The 22,875-nt window shown below is 49.9% G+C and overlaps 1 protein-coding gene across 1 annotated transcript in view; it reads right to left on the minus strand.

Annotated features, from left to right (window-relative positions):
• Positions 1-22,875, minus strand: part of LOC116990565 (chloride channel protein ClC-Kb-like) — a 28,875-nt gene continuing 6,000 nt past the window's right edge. Inside the window, exons 3-19 of the mRNA XM_033048356.1 lie at positions 21,933-22,061; positions 19,074-19,213; positions 17,324-17,401; positions 16,830-16,908; positions 14,591-14,716; positions 13,060-13,144; positions 12,049-12,150; positions 9,139-9,223; positions 8,119-8,292; positions 7,521-7,590; positions 6,137-6,247; positions 5,194-5,407; positions 4,798-4,931; positions 3,547-3,644; positions 2,262-2,348; positions 1,570-1,656; positions 1-250 (exon numbers count right to left, since the gene is read on the minus strand). Of these exons, the coding sequence (XP_032904247.1) occupies positions 197-250; positions 1,570-1,656; positions 2,262-2,348; positions 3,547-3,644; positions 4,798-4,931; positions 5,194-5,407; positions 6,137-6,247; positions 7,521-7,590; positions 8,119-8,292; positions 9,139-9,223; positions 12,049-12,150; positions 13,060-13,144; positions 14,591-14,716; positions 16,830-16,908; positions 17,324-17,401; positions 19,074-19,213; positions 21,933-22,061 (1,853 nt within the window). The 3' untranslated portion in view covers positions 1-196. The remainder of the gene's footprint in view (positions 251-1,569; positions 1,657-2,261; positions 2,349-3,546; positions 3,645-4,797; positions 4,932-5,193; positions 5,408-6,136; positions 6,248-7,520; positions 7,591-8,118; positions 8,293-9,138; positions 9,224-12,048; positions 12,151-13,059; positions 13,145-14,590; positions 14,717-16,829; positions 16,909-17,323; positions 17,402-19,073; positions 19,214-21,932; positions 22,062-22,875) is intronic.

A 22,875-nucleotide genomic window follows, 5' to 3' on the forward strand; every position in this document is an offset into this window, starting at 1 on the left:
GTAAAGCCAGCAAAGTCCGATCAAGGATAGTCTGAGGGTCACCGATGTGGTACATTTTGGAATGTAAGGAGGTGAATTGGAATGCATGACGGGGAACCACCATGTGGTGGTGCGGGTGTTGTCTGGTTAAATATACTCTGGGCCAGGGTTGCAGGGCTGGCGTGTAAAATGGCACCGCTCTCCTCTTCAGTGGCTGTCACTCTGTGTCTGGCACCCGCCCGTTTGCCAGCTCTTCGATCACATTCTTTAGCTGCGGGGGTAAACACAGAGGGTTTAAAGTTGTTGTAGCCCACGACAGGACGAGCCTCATCACTGGTTCAGGCAGCACCGCACCCACCCATCCGAACACACACACACAACACAACAACGTCACAATGGCGTTGAGAGGGAGAGATGGGGCATTGAATGGCGGAGTGGACTTGATGGGCCAAATGGCCTATTTCGGCTCCTATCACTTACGAACTTGTGGACAATCATGGGCGATCTTCGCAATGGGTGCGTACGTGTACCACAGTGGAGGAGGTGCTGCTGCATGTCCCTAAGACGTACAAATGTAGATAAATCACCCAAGCCTGGTCAGATACATCCAAGGACACTGGCAGAGGTTAGACAAGAACTTGTAGGAGCCCTGGCTGAGATACATGAACATCATTAGATACGGGAGAGGTGCCAGAAGACTGGAGGGCGGCTAATGTTGTGATTCTATTTAAGTTCATAAGTGATAGGAGCAGAGATAGGCCATTCGGCCCATCAAGTCTATTCTGCCATTCAATCATGGTTGATCCATCTTTCCCTCTCAACCCCATTCTCCTGCCTTCTCCCCATAACCCCTGACACCTGTACTTATGGCCCTGTCCCATCAAACTCGTGGTAAGCACGTAGAATGAACGTAGCGGGTACGTCGGAGCTCGGGGACGTCTCTTAGCGGCTCGTAACGCTAACAGGTACTCGGGGAACGCGGTAAGCTCGGGAAGACGCGTGAAGATTTTCCAACATGTTGGAAAATGTCCACGAGAGCCCCGAGTACCTACGAGCGGCTATTACCGTAATTCTCCGAGTTCGCATCAAAGGAAACTCGGGAGAAGTCTTCAATTAACTCGTACAGTGGGACAGCCCAATAATAGCAATCAAGAATCTATCTATCTCTGCCTTAAAAATATCCACTGACTTGGCCTCCACAGCCGTCTGTGGCAAAGAATTCCACAGATTCACCACCCTCTGACTAAAGAAATTCCTCCTCATCTCCTTTCTAAAGGAACGTCCTTTAATTCTGAGGCTGTGGCCTCCAGTCCTAGACTCTCCCACTAGCGGAAGCATCCTCTCCACATCCACTCTATCCAGGCCTTTCACTATTGGGTACGTTGCAATGAGGTGTCCCCTCATCCTTCTAAACTCCAGCGAGTACAGGCCCAGAGCTGACAAACGCTCATCGTATATATGTTAACCCACTCATTCCTGGGATCATTCTCGTAAACCTCGGTGGCGGACCCACACGACTTTTTCTTGCTCGAGGTTATGTGGACATATTCACTTTGAAAGCCGGGATGATGTTTTCCAGCCAAGTCTTACCTCAGCTCTGGTGACGTAACCGACGACCCTGCCCTCAGAGATGACAAACGTGTGCTGGAGGACCAGCAGCTCGAACAGCTTATGAGCCTGTGAAGAAATAGACAATAGACAATAGGTGCAGGAGTAGGCCATTCGGCCCTTCAAGCCAGCACCGCCATTCAATGTGATCATGGCTGGTCGTCCCCAATCAGTACCACGTTCCTGCCTTCTCCCCATATCCCCCGACTCCGCTATCCTTAAGAGCCCTATCTAGCTCTCTCTTGAAAGTATCCAGAGAACCTGCCTCCACCGCCTTCTGAGGCGTGTGTTGTCTTTCCGCTGCCTGGATAGCACGGGACTAAAGCTTTTCACTGTCCATGGGTACACGTGGCAATAAACTAAACTAAACTAAACTAAACTGAAGATAGACAAAAATGCTGGAGAAACTCAGCGGGTGAGACAGCATGAAGGAAATAGGCAACGTTTCGGGCCGAAACCCTCGGGTATCGGCCCGAAACATCGCCTATTTCCTTCGCTCCATGGAGGCTGCCTCACCCGCTGAGTTTCTCCAGCATTTCTGTCTGCCTTCGATTTTCCAGCATCTGCAGTTCTTTCTTAACCTTTACTCCTGAATGTGACTAGAGTCTGATCCCATGTGTATCCTGACATGGTGCTTCATACCCATCTCCCTCCTGGTGCTTTGATCCTCCTACCTGGTGCAGGGATGTGCTGGGAGATAGTTGGAAGGTTACTGGATCAATGCGCCATCTCCCCTCCAGCTTCACCATGCCCTCGTCTTTCTGCAAACAAACATAATCATACTTTATTAGCCAAGTAACCACTAAACGTTATTCCCTTATCATGTATCTGTAAGCTTTTCACTGTGCCTCGGTACACGTGACAATAATAATAATAATGGATGGGATTTATATAGCGCCTTTCTAATACTCAAGGCGCTTTACATCGCATTATTCATTCACTCCTCAGTCACACTCGGTGGTGGTAAGCTACTTCTGTAGCCGCAGCTGCCCTGGGGCAGACTGACGGAAGCGTGGCTGCCAATCTGCGCCTACGGCCCCTCCGACCACCACCAATCACTCACACACATTCACACACGCATTCACACACAGGCAAAGGTGGGTGAAGTGTCTTGCCCAAGGACACAACGACAGTATGCACTCCAAGCGGGATTCGAACCGGCTACCTTCCGGTTGCCAGCCGAACACTTAGCCCATTGTGCCATCTGTCGTCCCATTGAATCTAATAAACTAATATTAGACTCGTCCCAATAAACTAAACTGCAACTGAAAATTAAAGCCTAACCTTTAGAATTCTTTAGTAAGATCGAAGGACGAGTCGTACTAAGGTTCTTCCATTATACAATACATTATGAAGCAATAATCATCGAATCATAGAAAATAGGTCCAGGAATAGGCCATTCGGCCCTTCGAGCCTGCACCGCCATTCAATATGATCATGGCTGATCATCCAACTCAGTATCCTGTACCTGCCTTCTCTCCATACCCCCTGATCTTTAAGAGGGAGTTAGATGTGGCCCTTGTGGCTAAAGGGATCAGGGGGTATGGAGAGAAGGCAGGTACAGGATACCGAGTTGGATGATCAGCCATGATCATATTGAATGGCGGTGCAGGCTCGAAGGGCCGAATGGCCTCTACTCCTGCACCTATTTTCTATGTTTCTATCCCTCTAGCCACGAGGGCCACATCTAACTCCCTCTTAAATATAGCCAATGAACTGGCCTCAACTACCTTCTGTGGCAGAGAGTTCCAGAGATTCACCACCCATGCTTTTATCATCTCGGTCCCAAAGGATTACCCCTTTATCCTTAAACTGTGACCCCCTTGTCCTGGACTTCCCCAACATCGGGAACAATCTTCCTGCATCTAGCCTGTCCAACCCCTTAAGAATAAGATGTGAAAGGTGCTGAGGGAGGCCATTCAGCCCATCAGCCCCGTGCCCGGTACATTGCCTACTTACCGCTTGCAGTTTCTCATTGTCTCTTATCTGTTCTGCTTCATTCTGAAGAAATTTGATAAGTTCACTCCTTTGAACGGACCCCACAAGCACCATGGACTCTGGTAACAGAAAGCAAACCTCTGCTTAGACTTAAGACAGACACAAAGTGCTGGAGTATCTCAGCGGGTCAGGCGGCATCTACAGACAACGTCGATAGGTGACGTTTTGGATCGGGTCGCCTTCTCTCTGCTAAAGACCACTCTACAGATTTAATATCTTCTGGGGTATCCAAGTTTAAAAAAATCCCAAAATCCCAAAAATCCCAATCCCAAAAATCCCCCCAACAAATCCCATTCGAAAACATATAAAATTATTTTTTAAATTCTTTTGGGATTGGACAGATCTAGATGCAGGAAAAATGTTCCCCATGTTGGGGGAGTCCAGAACCAGGGGTCACACAGTTTACGAATAAGGGGTCGGCCATTTGGGACTGAGATGAGGAAAAACCTTTTCACCCAGAGAGTTGTGAATCTGTGGAATTCTCTGCCACAGAAGGCAGTGGAGGCCGATTCACTGGATGTCTTCAAGAGAGAGTTAGATTTAGCTCTTGGGGCTAACGGAATCAAGGGATATGGGTAGAAAGCAGGAACGGGATACTGATTCTGGATGATCAGCCATGATCATATTGAATGGCGGTGCTGGCTCGAAGGGCCGAATGGCCTCTCCTCCTGCACCTATTTTCTATGTTTGAAACGTGGTCAAATTATAGAAATCTTCAAAATGGCGGCAAGTAGAGCTGCTGCCTCACAGCCCCAGGGACACGGGTTCGATCCTGACCTCAGGTGCTGTCTGTGTGGAGTCTTCCTGTGACCGCGTGGGTTTCCTCCATTTTCCTCCCACATCCCAAAGACGCACAAGTCCGTAGGCTAATTGGCCTCAGTAAATTATTCCTAGTTTAGTTTTGTTTAGAGATACAGCGTGAAAAGTGGCCCTTCGGCCCATCGAGTCCGTGCCGACCGGCGATCCCCGTACTATCCTACACACATGTTTTTTTTAACCAAATCCAATTAGCCGACATACCTGTGCGAGTTTGGAGCGTGGGAGGAAACCGGAGCAGCCGGAGATAAACCCACCCGGTCGCGGGGAGAACGTGCAAACTCCGGACAGACAGTGCCCGTAGTCAGGATGGAACCCAGGTCCCTGGCGCCGTGAGGCAGCGACTCTACGTGACTCTACGTGAGAAGGATTTGCGTAAATCGTAAACTTTGTTACCTGTGCTCTCGACAACAGGGTAAATGGGGTCAGACGTTGAGATGAGGACTTGCAGGAGTTGTGTGGAGCTGAGACCCTGGGCCAAGCACTGGAGGTCGGTGTTCATGAACTGTCCCACAGTCACACTGTACGAACTGTAAAAATGTCTCAGTGTCATCAGAGGCCGCAACAAACTGATTCAACCTAAACAAAGTCGAGATCTTCGGTTTCCCTTCCCCCCATCCCCAACCCCCCCCCCCCCCCCCCCCCCCAACCCCCCAGCACCCGGGCCAACTCATCACCCACCCAGCCACGGCCGAGTTGGTCAACAAATTGCCGTCGGGAACGTGTCCCTTGATTTGACCGTTTGGTCCCGTATTTGGGAGCGGGGAATGTCGTCCACCCCTAGTTACGAACCCAGTGGCGGTGCTCCTGATCCTCGGCAGGTACGGCAGCTTTTTAACAATAATGGTTCCGTCGTAGAAGGACGGCTGGAACTTCTGCGCGATGGCGTTGGCGACCAGCACGGCCAGTAGGACGGGCAGGAAGTGGGCGATTTGTCCGGTGAGTTCGAATACCAGTAGGGCGGTGGAGAGCGTGTGGGTCACGGCTCCAGAGAACGCCGCTGCTCCTGCAAGGCACAAGGGTTGACCGTACGTTCCTTGTGCGAGCATCGTACTAAATCTACAGCAGCTCTGGGGGCTGTAACTTAGTAACAGAGAAAATAGGTGCAGCAGTAAAGCAAAGATCCTACAGCGAGCAAGATCGCCCACTCGATGAAAAAGACCTAGTACGGTCATGGGCAGATTCGTGGGTAATTTTCGGCCCCATTTCCGTAACCGGCTTCCGTCTCCGCACCAAAGATCCCGTAGCGATACTAGTGCGGATATCCACGATACTAGTGCGGAGACGGAAGCCGGTTACGGAAACATCCTCGTAAAAACAAAAGTTATTTAGTAAAAATCTTCTTCTCATTTTCAGAATTATAATTTATTAACACAAACTGTTCCCCCGCAACGTTGATTCCACTGCAGGTCGGGTCGGGATCGGTTACTAAAATGGATGAAAAAAGGCCCACGTTCCGCACCGTTGCCTACTACACGTCAGCCCATTGCATTTAGAAGGAGTGGTCTATCTTGCTCCGCTATAGGATCTCTGGAGTAAAGGGCCTGCCCCAATTAGGTGACTCTTTAGGAGACTGCAAATGGATATGGGGAGAAAGCAGGAACGGGATACTGATTTCAGACGATCTGCCATGATCATATTGAAGCTCGAAGGGCCGAATGGCCTACTCCTGCACCCATTTTTATATGTTTTCTATGTTTCTAATATTTGTGCATATTTTCCAGAGTAAACTTACCAGCGAGGGCATATCCTCCAGGGATGATCGGGTTCAAAACTCCTTCTGACTTGATGCCATTGGGAAATATAAAAGCCATGAGTTCACCAACTATACGGCCGATAACTGCCCCTATAGATTGCAGAGGATACGAGATATATGAGATTCATCAACCACCAAAATAAATGGTAGATTCTCCTCCCAACCCACGTTCTCTCTCTCCTCTGACAAGGGTTATGTGCGTCCCTTGTATAATGGCACTCTAGAGTCTGGATGGAAGCTGCATTTCTCTCCATCGAACCTGGGTCTCTGACGCTGAGAGACAGCAGCTCCACCTGCTGCACAACTCTGCCGCCATGGAGAGAGCATTTCAGTTCAGTTTAGTTTACTGTCACGTGTACCGAGGTACAGCGGACAGCTTTGTTGTTGCCTGCTATCCAGTCAGCGGAAAGACAATACATGATTACAATCGATCCATTTACAGTGTACAGATACATGATAAGGGATTAACGTTTAGTGCAAGGTAAAGCCAGCAAAGTCCGATCGAGGATAGTCCGAGGGTCACCAATTTGAGGTAGATAGTAGTTCAGGACCGCTCTCTGGTTGTGGTAGGATGGTTCAGTTGCCTGACAACAGCCGGGAAGAAACTGTCCCTGAATCTGGGGGTGTGCGTTGGTTTTCACACTTCTGTACCTCTTGCCCGATGGGAGAGGGGAGAAGAGGGAGTGGCCGGGGGTTAGACTGGTCCTTGATGATGCTGCTGGCCTTGCCGAGGCAGCGTGAGGTGTAGATGGCGTCAGTGGAAGGGAGGTTGGTTTGTGCGATGGTCTGGGCTGCGTCCACAATTCGCTGCAATTTCTTGCGGACTTGGATGAAGTTGTTCCTGTGGAGCTAAGCCTAAAGTACCTCTGCTGAAAGCCCAGACCGCAGGATTGATCAATGTGATTCCAGGCTTTTGACAAACATTAGCTAGCTTCATCATGGACTGACCATGGACTGAAGCTGTTTGATTGTACGAGTGATACGATAGTTTAAGAGGCTTTTAGATCAGCAGATAGATACGCGGGGAATGGAGGAATTAGAAGGCGGAGGAGATTAACAGCATCATGTTCGGCACGGACATTGTGGGCCGAAGGGCCTGTTTCCGCGCTGTATCTCTAAACTAAACAAAAAGGTTTGCGAACATCAATCACCAAATTTCGACATTGTCATCCATATCCACGATACTCTCGACACCCCCCCGCCCCCCCACACGGCAACCAGCGTTCACGAAACGCCTGCAGAGTCCCCGCGGACACACGCGGTCACGGACATAGGACCCGGAAGAGGGGCTGGCGGTCTGGCAGGAACCTCGACTGCCCGCTGCCTGGAAGTGATACGGTGCCGTTGGTTTTCCTGGACTCACCGTATATCAGTACAGGCATGAAGTATCCGGCTGGCATCGGTACAGTGGTGGCGAGGATCAACATCCAGAACTTGAGAGAGGGGAGAGAAGACAGAGTCAGCCCGGCCCTGACCTCCGCATCTGACTACCCGACACATGTCCCTGCCTGTGTGCGTCGCAGAGTGATACAGCGTGGAAACAGGCCCTTCAGCCCAACTTGCCCGCACCGGCCAACACTGTCCCAGCTACATTAGTCCCACCTGCCTGCGTTTGGTCCATATCCCTCCAAACCTGTCCCATCCATGTACCCCGTCTAACTGTTTCTTAAACGTTTGGACAGTCCATGCCGGAGACCCGGGTTCGATCCTGACTACGGGTGCTGTCTGTATGGAGTTTGCACGTTCTCCCCGTGACCTGTGTAGATTTTCTCGGAGATCTCCGGTTTCCTCCCACACTCTAAAGACATACAGGTTTGTAGGTTAATTGGCTTGGTAAATGTAAAAAAGGGGGGGGATGGGGGTTGGGGGGAAGGGGGAGGGGGGAATGGGGGTGGGGAGAGGAGAGGAGGGGAGTGGGGAGGGGAGGAGGGGGGAGGAGGAGGAGCGGGAACGTGGCTTACCTTCATGAACAAGAAGAACATGAGTGTGCCATAAAAGGTGAAGGTGGGGTGGCACCAATCCACCCAGAGATTGTCGGGGTCCACCTGTGAGTGCAGGTCCAGGCTGCCGTTGAGGGAGAGCGCCCCCCATGGCCGATGGTCAAAGAGTGAAGAGAGCAGCTCCTTCATGGTCAGCTGCCGGACACAAAGCAGGACATCACCCTCTCCGCACAAACGCAGCTCCGCATTCTCCTCTTACATCAGGACATAAGGAATAGGAGTAGAATCAGGCCATTTGGCCCATCAAGTTCACTCCACCATTCAATAATGGCTGATCCATCTCTCTCAACCACATTCTCCTGCCTTCTCCCCATAACCTCTGACACAGGTACTAATCAAGAATCTATCTACCATTGACTTGGCCTCCACAGCCGTCTGTGGCAAAGAATTCCACAGATTCACCACCCTCTGATTAAAGAAATCTCACTTCATCTCCTTTCTAAAAGAATGTCCTTTTATTCTGAGGCCGTGCCCTCTAGTCCTAGACTCTCTCACTAGTGGAAACATCCTCTCCACATCCACTCTATCCAGGCCTTTCACCATTCTGTACGTTTCAATGAGTTCCCCCATCATTCTTCTAAACTCCAGCGAGTACAGGTTCAGTGCCGGCCCAGTGCCGACAAACACTCCATAGACGTACAGGTTTGTAGGTTAATCGGCTTGGTAACTGTAAATATTGTCCCTTGTGGGTGTGAGGATAGTGTTAGTGTGCGGGGATCGCTGGGTAGCGCGGACCCGGTGGGCCGAAGGTCTTGTTTCCGCGCTGTATCTCTAAACTAAGCACGGACGAGTTGGACCGAAGGGCCTCTGTAGAGTTCTCTCTAAAACGTGCGTCTGGATCTGGGTCACTTTGGCACTCCCAAGGAACCTTAGTCCCACCATCCACTGAGGTCCTGTATCTCCCTCATTATCCACATTGCCCAAAAGTGATGTTGGATTCCATTACAGGTTGAGGAGGTCTTCATGTTGATGAACACTTACCCTGGAAGCCATGAACTGCCCCAAGCCAGCAGGGAAGGTAATAGATGCCAAGAGTAAGGTCACTACTCCAGAGTAGACGGCTTTCCTAATGGTAGAGTATTAGCATTAGTATTAGCATCAGCATTAGTAGTAATATTAGCTTTATCATTAGTATTAATAATAGCATCAGCGTTAGTATTAGCTTTGTCATTAGTATTAATATTAGTATTAGCATTAGTATTAGCATTATTATTAGTATTAGCTTTATCATTAGTATTATTATCAACATTAGTATTAGTATTAGCATTAGTATTAGTATTAGCTTTATCATTAGTATTAATATTCATGTTAGCATTAGTATTAGCATCAGCATTAGTATTATAAGTTCATTGGTTCATAAGTTATAGGAGCAGAATTAGGCCATTCGGCCCATCAAGTCTACTCCGCCATTCAATCATGGCTGATCTATCTCTCCCTCCGAACCCCATTCTCCTGCCTTCTCCCCATAACCCCTGACACCCGTACTAATCAAGAATCGAAGGAGTTGATCATGGACTTTAGGAGGGCACATCATCCGAGGACGTACACTCCATTGAGGATAAATGGGGATCCTGTGGATAGGGTGAACTGTTTTAAATATCTGGGAGTCCACATCTCCGAGGATATGACATGGGCATCACACGCCTCAGCACTCGTGAGTAAGGCAAGGCAGCGCCTTTACCACCTCAGGCAATTGAGGAAATTCAGAGTGCCTCCGAGGATCCTCCAGTGCTTCTACGCAGCGGCGGTGGAAAGCATCTTGTCCGGGAACATTACCATCTGGTTTGGGAATTGCTCTGCCAAGGACAAGAAGGCTCTGCAGAGAGTAGTGCGTTCGGCCGAACGCACTATGGGAACTTCACTTGCCCCCCTGCAGGAACTATACATCAGGAGGTGCAACTCCAGAGCCAACAATATCATGAGAGACCCCTTCCACCCCTGCAACGGACTGTTCCAGCTGCTACGGTCAGGCAAGGTTGAGAGGTTGAGAAGGAGTTTCTTTCCAGAGGCCATTCGGACTGTAAACGCCTATCTCACCAGGGACTAACTCTACTGAACGTTTTTCCTTCCATTATTTATTATGTAAATGAATATGTGTGTTATGATTGTGTTTATAGTTTATAGTTTGTTTGGTTGTTTGTTTGTTTGTCTTTTGCACAAAAGTCCGCGAGCATTGCCACTTTCATTTCACTGCACATCTCGTATGTGTATGTGACAAATAAACTTGACTTGACTTGACTTGAATCTATCAATCTCCTCCTCAAATATATCCATAGACTTGGTCTCTACAGCCCTCTGTGGCAACGAATTCCACAGATTCACTACCCTCTGACTAAAGAAATCCCTTTTCTCATCTCCTTGTTGAAGGAACGACACATATTCAAAGTCTCCACTGCCCTTTGAGGTCCACAGTTTGACAGACAGAAAATAAAAATGGCCTCATGGGTATGTGGACATGCAGGGAATGGAGGGATGTGGATCTCGTGCAAGCAGAGGAGATTAGTCCATCTTAGCAATATGGTCGGCACAGACATTGTGGGCTGAATGGCCTGTTGCTGTACTGTTCTAGATTGCAATGGTAAAGACCCAATCTGATAGTCTACTGTTATGCTTTATCCTATGAAGACGGTACGAAGAATTCTTCCATGATGAATGTTTTTCTTCCACAGCTAGAGAGCAGTGAGAGACTTCTATCTACCTCATTGGTGACCATCTGAATATCTTTGCGAAGGAATGGGTGACGTTTGAACGTCACCCATTCCTTCTCTCCATAGATGCTGCCCATTCCTTCTCTCCATAGATGCTGCCTCACCCGCTGAGTTTCTCCAGCACTTTTGTCTACTTTCGATTTTTCCAGCATCTGCAGTTCTTTCTTCAACATCCGACTATCTTTGATCAGACTTTACCTTGCACTAAACATTATTCCCTTATCATGTAATCTGTATGCTACAAATGGCCGGATTGTAATCATGTATTATAGAAACATAGAAAATAGGTGCAAGGAGTAGGCCATTTGGCCCTTCGAGCCGGCACCGCCATTCAATGCGATCATGGCTGATCATCCAAAATCAGTACCCCGTTCCTGCTTTTTCTCCCCATATCCCCTTGATTCTGCTAGCCCTAAGAGCTATATCTAACTCCCTCTTGAAAACATCCAGTGAATCGGCCTCCACTGCCGTCTGTGGCAGAGAATTCCACAGATTCGCAACTCTCTGGGTGAAAATTTTTTTCCTCGTCTCAGTCCTAAATAGCCGACCCCTTATTCTTAATCAATCTATCAAAGACTTTAGTGTCATTTAAAAATACACCAACAAATGCAAATCTGAACGAAATGTTGTTGCATCTGGCTCACTGTGCAACATAAAATAACAAAAGGATAAAATAGATAAAAAGATAAAATAGATAATAGTGGCAGCACATTATATGGAATTCAAGAGTCTGATGGCTCGGGGGGAAAGAAGCTGTTGCAGAACCTGGCCGCTCTGCTCCTTATACTGCGATACCTTTGGGAGGCTGTGGGAGAGCTGGGAAGGGGAGGGGAAAGAAGGAGAAATCAGGGACTACCTGAAATTGGAGAAGTCAATGTTCATACCGCTGGGGTGTAAACTACCCAAGCAAAATATGAGGTGCTGCTCCTCCAATTTATGGTGGGCCTCACTCTGGCCAAGGAGGAGGCCCAGGACAGAAAGGTCGGATTCGGAATGGGAGGGGGGAGTTCCCCGATCCAACATCGGGGAACATTTTTTCCTGCATCAAGCCTGTCCGATCCCTCAAGAATTTCATATGTACTGTCTTTCCGCTGACTGGACAGCTGGCGACCAAAGCTTTTCATCGTACACCTGCCGATGAACGGAGCTGGAGTGAACGGAGAATATTATCTACCAGTCTTACTCTGTGGCCGTGAACCTCTGGACGAAAGGGTTTCTCCGGACGTATCCCACCAGCCGCCGCTGACAGAAGAGGTAAAAGCAGCTCAGGATCCCACAGATGGCTCTGTCCACACAAGGAAGAGAAGAGAATGAGGTTACTTCGTGAACCGAACAGTGATCCGCTACTCCTGGTGTCAGCTGCTCTACATCGGTGAGACCAAGCGCAGGCTTGGCGATCGCTTCGCCCAACACCTCCGCTCAGTTCGCAATAACCAACCTGATCTCCCGGTGGCTCAGCACTTCAACTCCCCCTCCCTCTGACTAAAGGAATTCCTCCTCATCTCCTTCCTAAAGGTACGTCCTTTAATTGTGAGGCTGTGGCCTCTGGTCCTAGACTCTCCCACTAGTGGAAGCATCCTCTCCACATCCACTCTATCCAGGCCTAATTGGGCTCTAAACAGTACATTTAGATGGTCGGCACGGACTCGTTGGCCCTAAGAGCCTATTTCTCTGCAATATCTCTAAAGTATAACTATCTGGAGGACATGGATAGGTGACGTTCTGGGTCGCGACCTTTCTCCAGGCCCTTTAGATCCCCAGTAACAATATGAAGTGGTTGCTACATGAAGTCTTTGAAACCATGCAGTAATGACATGGAGTTGTGCCTGAGAATTGTACAACCTCAATAGAGTCTTACAGCATGGAAACAGGCCCTTCGGCCCAACTTGCCCCATCTATACTAGTCCCATCTGCCCGCATTTGGCTCTTATCCCTCCAAACCTGGCCTATCCATGGACCTGTCTAATTATTTCTTAAACGTTGCGATAGTCCCTGCCTCAACTACCTCCTCCGGCAGCTTTCGTTGCACCCACCTGTGTGAAAAAGTCACCCCGCTCAGAGTCCCATGGAATCTTCTCCCCTTCACCTTAAACCTATGTCCTCTGGTCCTCGATTCCCCTACTCTGGGCAAGAGGCTCCGCGCGTCTCATTATCCACTTCATTGCAATATTAAATAGACACAAAGATATCTCACCCGAGGATGATGAAGATGAATGTTTCTGGTAAATCGAACGGGAAGTCAACTTTGAACTTTGTCTTGAAAAGAGCGATGATGGTTTCTGCAGAGGCATAAAAATATATTAAAGTTAGAAATATATTAAACTTAAAAATATATTAAAGTTAGAACACGGTGTCACAGCGGTAGAGTTACTGCCTCGGGCGCTGTCTGTGTGGACTTTGTATCCTCCCTGTGACAACATGGGTCCTTTCATTCTGAGACCATGGCCTCAGCGGGCCGAAGGGCCTGTTTCCGTGCTGTATCTTATTAAGAATAAATGGTAAGCCATTTAGAACGGAGATGAGGAAAAACTTTTTCGCCCAGAGAGTTGTGAGTCTGTGGAATTCTCTGCCTCGGAGGGCGGTGGAGGCCAATTCTCTGGATGCTTTCAAGAGAGAGCTAGATAGGGCTCTTAAAGATAGCGGAGTCAGGGGATATGGGGAGAAGGCAGGAACGGGGTACTGATTGTGGATGATCAGCCATGATCACAGTGAATGGCGGTGCTGGCTCGAAGGGCCGAATGGCCTACTCCTGCACCTTTTGTTTATTGTCTCCAAACTAAACAATAGCCAGAGAATTTGTCGGCACCGGGCCTGTGCTCGCTGGGGTTCAAGTAGATGAGGGGGGAACCTCATTGAAATATACCGAATAGTGAAAGGCCCGGATAGAGTGGATGTGGAGAGGATGTTTCCACTAGTGGGAGAGTCTAGGACCAGAGGTCAAAGCCTCAGAATTAATGGACATTCCTTTAGGAAGGAGATGAGGAGGAATTTCATTAGCCAGAGGGCGGTGAATCTGTGGGATTCTTTGCCGCAGAAGGCTGTGGAGGCCAAGTCAGTGGATATTTTTTATATCCGGGTTTCGGCCCGAAACGTTGCCTATTTCCTATATTGGAGATTGTTCAACTCTTTGCATGGAGCGAAGGAAATAGGCAACGTCGCCTATTTCCTTCGCTCCATAGATGCTGCTGCACCCGCTGAGTTTCTCCAGCACTTTTGTCTACCTTCGATTTTCCAGCATCTGCAGTTCCTTCTTAAACCGTAAGGTCATAAGTGATAGGAGCAGAATTAGGCCATTCGGCCCATCGAGTCTACTCCGCCATTCAATCATGGCCGATCTGTCTCTCCCTCCTAACCCCATTCTCCTGCCTTCTCCCCATAACCCCTGACACCCGCACTAATCAAGAATCTATCTATCTCTGCCTTAAAAAATATCCACTGACTTGGCCTCCACAGCCTTCTGCGGCAAAGAATCCCACAGATTCACCGCCCTCTGGCTAATGAAATTCCTCCTCATCTCCTTCCTAAAGGAATGTCCATTAATTCTGAGGATTTGACCTCTGGTCCTAGACTCTCCCACTAGTGGAAACATCCTCTCCACATCCACTTCGCTCCACATAGATGCTGCTGCACCCGCTGAGTTTCTCCAGCATTTTTGTCTACTTATGACCTTATGATTACGTATACTGCGGTGGGGGTGACTGCGGGCTGCGGAGGCAGGCATTTACCTTGCTCGTTGTTGAACACCGAGAGGAGGCGGAACATGAAGGCGCCGCAGGTAGCAGCGAAGAATCCCCTCCAGTAGTTACGCACCGCAAAGTGGGACGATGTCACCTCCACACTGAACAGCACACCTGAGGGAAACACAGGTAGACGTCACACTGAAACAATAGACAATAGACAATAGACAATAGGTGCAGGAGCAGGCCATTCGGCCCTTCGAGCCAGCACCGCCATTCAATGTGACCATGGCTGATCATCCCCAATCAGTACCCCGTTCCTGCCTTCTCCCCACATTCCCCTGACTCCGCTATTTTTAAGAGCCCTATCTAGCTCTCTCTTGAAAGCATCCAGAGAACCGGCCTCCACCGCCCTCTGAGGCAGAGAATTCCACAGACTCACCACTCTCTGTGAGAAAAAGGTGTTTCCTCGTCTCCGTTCTAAATGGCTTGCTCCTTATTCTTAAACTGTGTGTGGCCCCTGGTTCTGGACTCCCCCAACATCGGGAACATGTTTCTTGCCTCTAGTGTGTCCAAACCCTTAACAATCTTACAGGTAGACCCCACACAGAAACACAGGTAGACGTCACACACAGAAACACAGGTGGACCCCACACTGCAGGTACTAACGGACTGTACGGTCCGATATCACCCATTGATATCTCTATAGCATTTTGATTCAGGGCAGCACAGTGGCGCAGCGGTAGAGTTGCTGCCTCACAGCCCCAGATTCGATCCCGACTATTGCGGGATTAACTCCGAGATGGGAATGGGGCGATGGGTGGGGAATCGCTGCCTTGCGGGAACGTAGTGGGATCGCGCTGTGTATTGTGGAATTAACTGGCAGTAGAGTTGCCCCCCAATGACCTCACAGCACCAGAGACCCGGGTTCGATCCTGACTACGGGCGCTGTCTGTACGGAGTTTGCACGTTCTCCCCGTGACCTGCGTGGGTTTCCCCCGAGATACAATACAATACAATACAATACAATTCAATTTATTGTCATTTGGACCCCGTGAGGTCCAAACGAAATGCCGTTTCTGCAGCCATACATTACCAACAAATAGACCCAAGACACAACATATTTTACATAAACATCCATCACATTGCTGTGATGGAAGGCCAAAAAAACTTCTCTCTCCACTGCACTCTCCCCCCCCATGTCAGAGTCAAAGTCAAAGCCCCCGGCGGGCGATGGCGATTGTCCCGTGGCCATTAAACCACGCCGGGTAATGCAAGTTCGCGCACCGGGTCTTGGTGTTAGAGCCCCCGGTGCGCGCTCGCAGCCCGCGGCCATTCCAAGCCGCGCGGGGCGGTGCTGTAAGGCCCCGCTCCAGGAGCTCTTCAACCCCGCAACTCGGGCGGGAGAAGTCGCCGTTGCGGAAGCCCCGAAAAGCGGTCTCCCTCCAGGGACCCGCGGGCTCCCGGTGTCACTGTCCGCCAAACCCACAGTTGCAGCCTCCGAAGCTCCGGGGGTCGGGCCGCAGCAGCGTCCACCACAGCCCCACCCGCTCTGGACTCGGCCAGCTCCGCGACGGTGAGGTGAGTAGTCGGCACCACAGCCCCCGGTCTTCCTGTTGGAGGCCGCTCCTCGTTGCAGCCCCAACGACAACGGAGACCCGACAAAGAAAAGGTCGGGTCTCCCGTGCAGGGAGAGATTTAAAAGTTACCCCCAACCCCCCCCACACCACCCCCACCCCCCCACACACATACCCCAACAAAAATAACAAAAACTACATTAAAACATAGACATAAAATAATAAAAACGCAGACGGACTGCAGAGGCCGCTGCTGGCGAGAGCCGCGCCGCCTACCGGACGATCTTCGGTTTCCTCCCACACTCCAAAGACGTGCGGGTTTTGTAGGTTAATTGGTGTCAGTAAAATTGTCCCTAGTGTGTGTAGGATGGTGCAAGTGTTTGGGGTTGATCGCTGGTCGGCGAGTAGTGGGCCGTAGGGCCTGTCTCCACGCTGTATCTCCACGTAAAAGTAAACTAAAAGTAAAGTCGGAAGGAACTGCAGATGCTGGTTTAAACCGAAGAAAGACACTAATGCTGGAGTAACTCAGCGGGACAGGCAGGCAGCATCTCTGGAGAGAAGGAATGGGTGATGTTTTGGGTCGAGACCCTTGTTCAGACTCTATAAGTAGACCTCCTTTGTGCTGTTGCCGTTATCGCTGCTGTAATACTGTCCACGTTACCTCCACTGTGAGTGGGAATCGCGTCTGGCTACCGGGCCCGTCTACTCACCGCTGATGGGGGCGCCGAAACAACTGGCTACACCCACTGCCGCCGCCGCCACCAGCATCTCGTAGCGCTTGCTCTTGTTCTGCAGGGAAGGAAAATACATGGTGGACGCAGCCCAGACCATCGCACAAAACCAACCTCCCTTCCATTGACTCCATCTATACCTCACGCTGCCCGGCAAGGCCAGCAGCATCATCAAGGACCAGTCGCACCTTGCTTTTACTTTCCACTTGGGAGTCATTTGCGTGCAAAGATTTTGTGAATCCCAAAATCCTGGGGCGCCGTGCGTCACCATGCACCAGGCGCGCGTAATGCACGCCATGCACGCATCACGTGCACGTCACAACGCATAAATGATGTCGCGTAAATGACGCCCAAGTGGGACAGACCCTTTAGACTTCCCCCACTTTGCCCGCTCACTAAATCAGAGAACCAGTGAGGGGTTATTTACTTTGATTTAATGATCCACAGGTGTAACATCAACACATAATCCCTACCTCGTAATCCCTGGTGACTGTAGTTCGAATCCCTCCCAGGTAGGCGGCGATCATGCTGGAGATGTGGACAAATGGCCCCTGTAGATGAGAAACGCCACATTCGGTCTAAATCACTCATGAGGGAACAAAAACGCTGGTTCCCCCTCCACGCTCGCTGCCCAGTGGACCAGCCCAGTCTTTTCAGCATTCGGCCTAATTTCCTATTTTAATTTTCCAGCAACTACAGGTTTTTAAAAATGAAATATCCAGTATGTGGTTCAGGAATAATCGATTGTCTCACTTCTGAAGATCCAAGCCACTGTTGTCCAGCCCTTAACCTTTCATATCACAAGCAGAGGCACAAGGAGCTGCAGATTTACTGTAGTTCAGAGATGCAGATCCAGTGGAAACATCCTCTCCACATCCACTCTATCCAGGCCTTTCATTATTCTGTATGCTTCAATGAGGTCCCTCCTCAACTTTCTAAACTCCAGCGAGTAGAGGCCCAGTGCCGTCAAACGCTCATCATATGTTAACCCCCTCATTCCTGGGATTGTTCGTTTAAACCTCCTCTCGACCCTCTCCAGAGCCAGCACATCCTTCCTCAGATATGGGGCCCAAATATGCTCACAGTAAGAAGGGAATGGACTGGTGACGTTTTAGTTTAGAGATACAGCGCGGAAAAAGGGCCTTTGGCCCACCGGGTCCGCGCCGACCAGCGATCCCCGCACATTAACACTATCCTACACCCACTAGGGACATTTTTTATATTTACCAAGCCAATTAATCGACAAACCTGCACGTCTTTGGAGTGTGGGAGGAAACCGAAGATCTCGGAGAAAACCCGCGCAGGTCACGGGGAGAACGTACAAACTCCGTACAGACAGCACCCGTAGTCGGGATCGAACCCGGGTCTCCGGCACTGCATTCGCTGGAAGGCAGCAACTCTACCGCTGCACCACCGTGTCCGCCCTGGGTCGGGACCCTTCCTCAGACAAGGGTCACCTGTTCATTCCCTTCACAGATACTGCCCGACACGAACGTCGCCTATTTCCTTCGCTCCATAGATGCTGCTGCACCCGCTGAGTTTCCCCAGCAATTTTGTGTACCTAGTGAAGTTTCTCTTTGTTTTTGCTCCTTTTTCCAGCTGATTTTTCCTCCTCTTGAATCTTCATTGCTCTAGCGACCCCTCTCTTCTCAGTTATTCCGAAGAGTGAAAGGCTTTGATAATTTACTGAATAGTGAAGGACTTGGATAGTGTGGACGTGGAGAGGATGTTCCCACTAGAGGGGGAGTCTAGGACTAGAGAGTGAGTCTAGGACTAGAGGCCATAGCCTCAGAATTAAAGGACATACCTTTAGGGAGGAGTTGAAGAGGAATTACTTTAGTCAAAGGCTGGTGAATCTGTGGAATCTTTGCCACAGACGGCTGTGGAGGCCAAGTCAATGGATACTTTTTAAGTCAGAGATAGATGGATTCTTGATTAGTACGGGTGTCAGGGGTTATGGGGAGAAGGCTGGAGAATGGGGTTAGGAGGAAGAGAAAGATCAGCCACGATTGAATGGCGGAGTAGACTTGATGGACCGAATGGCCCAATTCTGCTCCTATCACTTATGACCTTATTCCTCCACTCGCTCAATCATCCTCTCTTCACTTCGCCACTTTGCTCCTGACTTCACCTCTCTTCCTCTGGTCTTCAGCGTTCCCACCGCCCTTCCTTCCTCCTGCCGTTCCCCGCAGGGAGCAGGTAGCGAGGGTCAACAATACTCACCACTTTCCCCAAGAAGATGGTGCTGCCGGCTGCCAGGGAGCAGGTTAAGCCCACCACCTTTGCTGCCAGGGTCTTCATGGTGAGGTACTCCTCCAGAAGCACTCCGGTCAAGATAGTCTTCAGCTCAGGAATGCCCGAACCTAAATGAGAAATTGATGTCTGTCTGTACTTAGAGTCATCGAGCGATACAGTGTGGTAACTGGCCCTTCGGCCCATCTTGGGGAGTCTGGTCCTACACCCACAACTCCCTGCACTGTCTAGTACTGCGTATGGTTCTGCGTTATATCATGCGATGTTCAAGAAGGAATTGCAGATGCTGGAAAATCAAAGGTAGACAAAAGTGCTGGAGAAACTCAGCGGGTGCAGCAGCATCTATGGAGCGAAGGAAATAGGCAACGTTTCGGACCAAAACCCGCCTGTGGCAAAGAATTCCACAGATTCCCCACTCTCTGACTAAAAGGTCTGAAGAAGAGTTTAGACCCGAAACGTTGCCTCTTTCCTTCGCTCCATAGATGCTGCCGCACCCGCTGAGTTTCTCCAGCAATTTTGTCTACCTTACATCATGCGGTGCTGGCTCAAAGGGCCGAATGGCCTACTCCTGCACCTATTGTCTATTGTCTTCTCATTTGCATGAAGGAACTGCAGATGCTGGCTTACACCGAAGATAGACACAAAACGCTGGAGTAACTCAGCGGGACGGGCAGCATCTCTGGTGAGAAGGAACGGGCGACGTTTCGGGTGTCTGAAGAAGGGTCTCGACCCGAAACGTCACACATTCCTTCTCTCCAGAGATACTCCAGCATCTTGTGTCCGTCTGTGTTACATCAGTTGGACACAAGAGGGAGTTAGGTTCAAAGAAACGGGGATATCTGAGGCGATTATTCCGTCCCTCAAGCAATCAGTGAGACGGTGACTGGTCTGTCTCCGAACCACATCCCAGGTATCTCTGGCCAACAGATATCTCAGGTTTAAACGGAACGACTGACTGGCCATCAATTATCAACCCAGCGATCAGCCATGATCACATTGAATGGCGGTGCTGGCTTGATGGGCCGAATGGCCTACTCCTACACCTATTGTCTATTGTCTATTGAATATTGAGAAAACACACGTTTCAGTCTGAAGAAGGGTCTCGACCCGAAACGTCGCCCATTCCTTCTCTCCAGAGATGCTGCCTGTCCCGCTGAGTTACCCCAACATTTTGTGTCTCTCTTCAGTATGAATATTGTTTTCTCTCACTTCAAGTAACCCTTGCTTCCCCCCCCCTCTCTCTCTGTCCCTCCCTCACCTTCGTTCTCCGACTAGTGTCACTGTCCTCCTGATTCATTTTACTGTTTGTGCGCCTCGTTGTCACCTTCCCCTCAGCCAACAATGAACCGCTCTACATTTCCTTGACCATTGTCTGCTTTGATCTGACGTTTTCACGCCGCACCCCTCCATATCTCAAGAGAGAGTTAGATCGGGCTCATAAAGATAGCGGAGTCAGGGGATATGGGGAGAAGGCAGGAACGGGGTACTGATTGGGGATGATCAGACATGATCACATTGAATGGCGTTGCTGGCTCGAAGGGCCGAATGGCCTACTCCTGCACCTATATCTATTGTCTCCCTCTCCCCTGACTCTCAGTCAGAAGAAGGGTCTCGTCCCGAAACGTCGCCCATTCCATCTCTCCAGAGATGCTGCCTGTCCCGCTGAGTTGCTCCAGCATTTTGTGTTGGTTCATTAGTGTCGCCCTAGTACAGGTATTTAGAAACATAGAAAATAGGTGCAGGAGTAGGCCATTCGACCCTTCGATGCAGCACCGCCATTCAATATGATCATGGCTGATCATCCACAATCAATACCCCGTTCCTGCTTTCTCCCCATATCCCTTGATTCCGTTAGCCCAAAGAGCTATATCTAACTCTCTCTTGAAGACATCCAGTGAATTGGCCTCCACTGCCTTCTGTGGCAGGGAATTCCACAGACTCACCACTCTCTGTGAGAAAAAGTGTTTCCTCATCTCCGTTCTAAATGGCTTACTCCTTATTCCTCTTATGCCCTCTGTGGCAGAGAAATCCACAAATTCACAACTCTCTGGGTGAAGAAGTTTTTCCTCATCTCAGTCCTGAATGGCCTACCCCTTATTCTTAAACGGTGACCCCCTAGTTCTGGACTCCCCCAAATTGGGGAAAATTTTTCCTGCATCTAGCCCATCCGATTCCTTGTTGTCCTTCTATAAGATTTCAGACCAGTCGTCAGTATCTCCTGGTGAACCGCCAGTTTCTGAGCCGACAATTCCATGACCGTCAATGGTCACTATTTAATCTCTCGTGAAGCACCTCATCGAATGCCTTCTGGAGACTCATTGAACTAAATATGCCCCTGAGTAATAGTTTAGACATCTTTCCAAAAGATACAAAAACAGCTTTGACACGCCTGACCTTCCACGCTGTAGCTGATCAAGTGGACATGCTCTCAATGTTCAGGCAACCCAGCCTGGGATAGACAGCAGCGATTGTCCAATGGTATATGTTCATGAGGTCATAAGTGATAGGAGTAGAGTTAGGCCATTCGGCCCATCAAGTCTTCTCCCCCATTCAATCATGGCTGATCTATCTTTCCCTCTCAACCCCATTCTCCCTGACACCCACACTAATCAAGAATCTATATATCACTGCCTTAACAATATCCACTGACTTGGCCTCCACAGCCGTCTGTGGCAATGAATTCCGCAGATTCACCACCCTCTGGCTAAAGAAATTCCTCCTCATCTCCTTCCTAAAGGGACGCTGCGGGTGTCAGGGGTTATGGGGAGAAGGCAGGAGAATGGGGTTAATGGGCTGAATGGCCTCATTCCTTATGACCTTAGGACTTACCTCCTGACTGTGGAGACACACACTGGGAGAAGCCGGTGGAGAAGGTTGTCAAGGTGACTGCGTACACGATCCAGGCCATGTACTGTAGCAGGCCATTGCCGTCCAACTTCTCGTAGAGCCACCGCTGCGCTGCAGAGACACAAGACCCTCGACCCGTCAACTCAGGAACCAATCGCGTACTTCTAGGGGCGCAAGAACCAAGAATCGAGTCATACTGCCCATCGCAGCGGGTAGAGCTGCTACCTCACAGCGCCACAGCCCCGTGGTTCGATCCTGACTGCGGGTACAGTCCCTACGGAGTTATCCCCATGACCGCCTGGGTTTTTTTCCGGGTCATGGAGTGATACAGCGTGGAAACAGGCCCTTCGGCCCAACTTGCCCACACCGGCTAACATTTGGGACGACAGATGGCGCAATTGGGACGACAGATGGCACAATGGGCTAAGTGTTCGGCTGGCAACCGGAAGGTAGCCGGTTCGAATCCCGCTTGGAGTGCATACTGTCATTGTGTCCTTGGGCAAGACACTTCACCCACCTTTGCCTGTGTGTGAATGTGTGTGAATGTGTGTGAGTGATTGGTGGTGGTCGGAGGGGCCGTAGGCGCAGATTGGCAGCCACGCTTCCGTCAGTCTGCCCCAGGGCAGCTGTGGCTACAGAAGTAGCTTACCACCACCGAGTGTGACTGAGGAGTGAATGAATAATGCGATGTAAAGCGCCTTGAGTATTAGAAAGGCGCTATATAAATCCCATCCATTATTATTATATTATAACATTGTCCCAGCTACACTAGTCCCACCTGCCTGCGTTTGGTCCATATCCCTCCAAACCTGTCCCATCCATGTACCTGTCTAACTGTTTCTTAAACATTGGGATAGTTCCTTCCTCAACGACCTCGTTCCATACATCCACCACCCTCTGTGTGAAAACGTTACCTGTACGTCAT

The sequence above is a fragment of the Amblyraja radiata genome, chromosome 31 (assembly GCF_010909765.2).
Source record: "Amblyraja radiata isolate CabotCenter1 chromosome 31, sAmbRad1.1.pri, whole genome shotgun sequence".
In the NCBI taxonomy this organism is placed as follows: Eukaryota; Metazoa; Chordata; class Chondrichthyes; order Rajiformes; family Rajidae; genus Amblyraja; species Amblyraja radiata.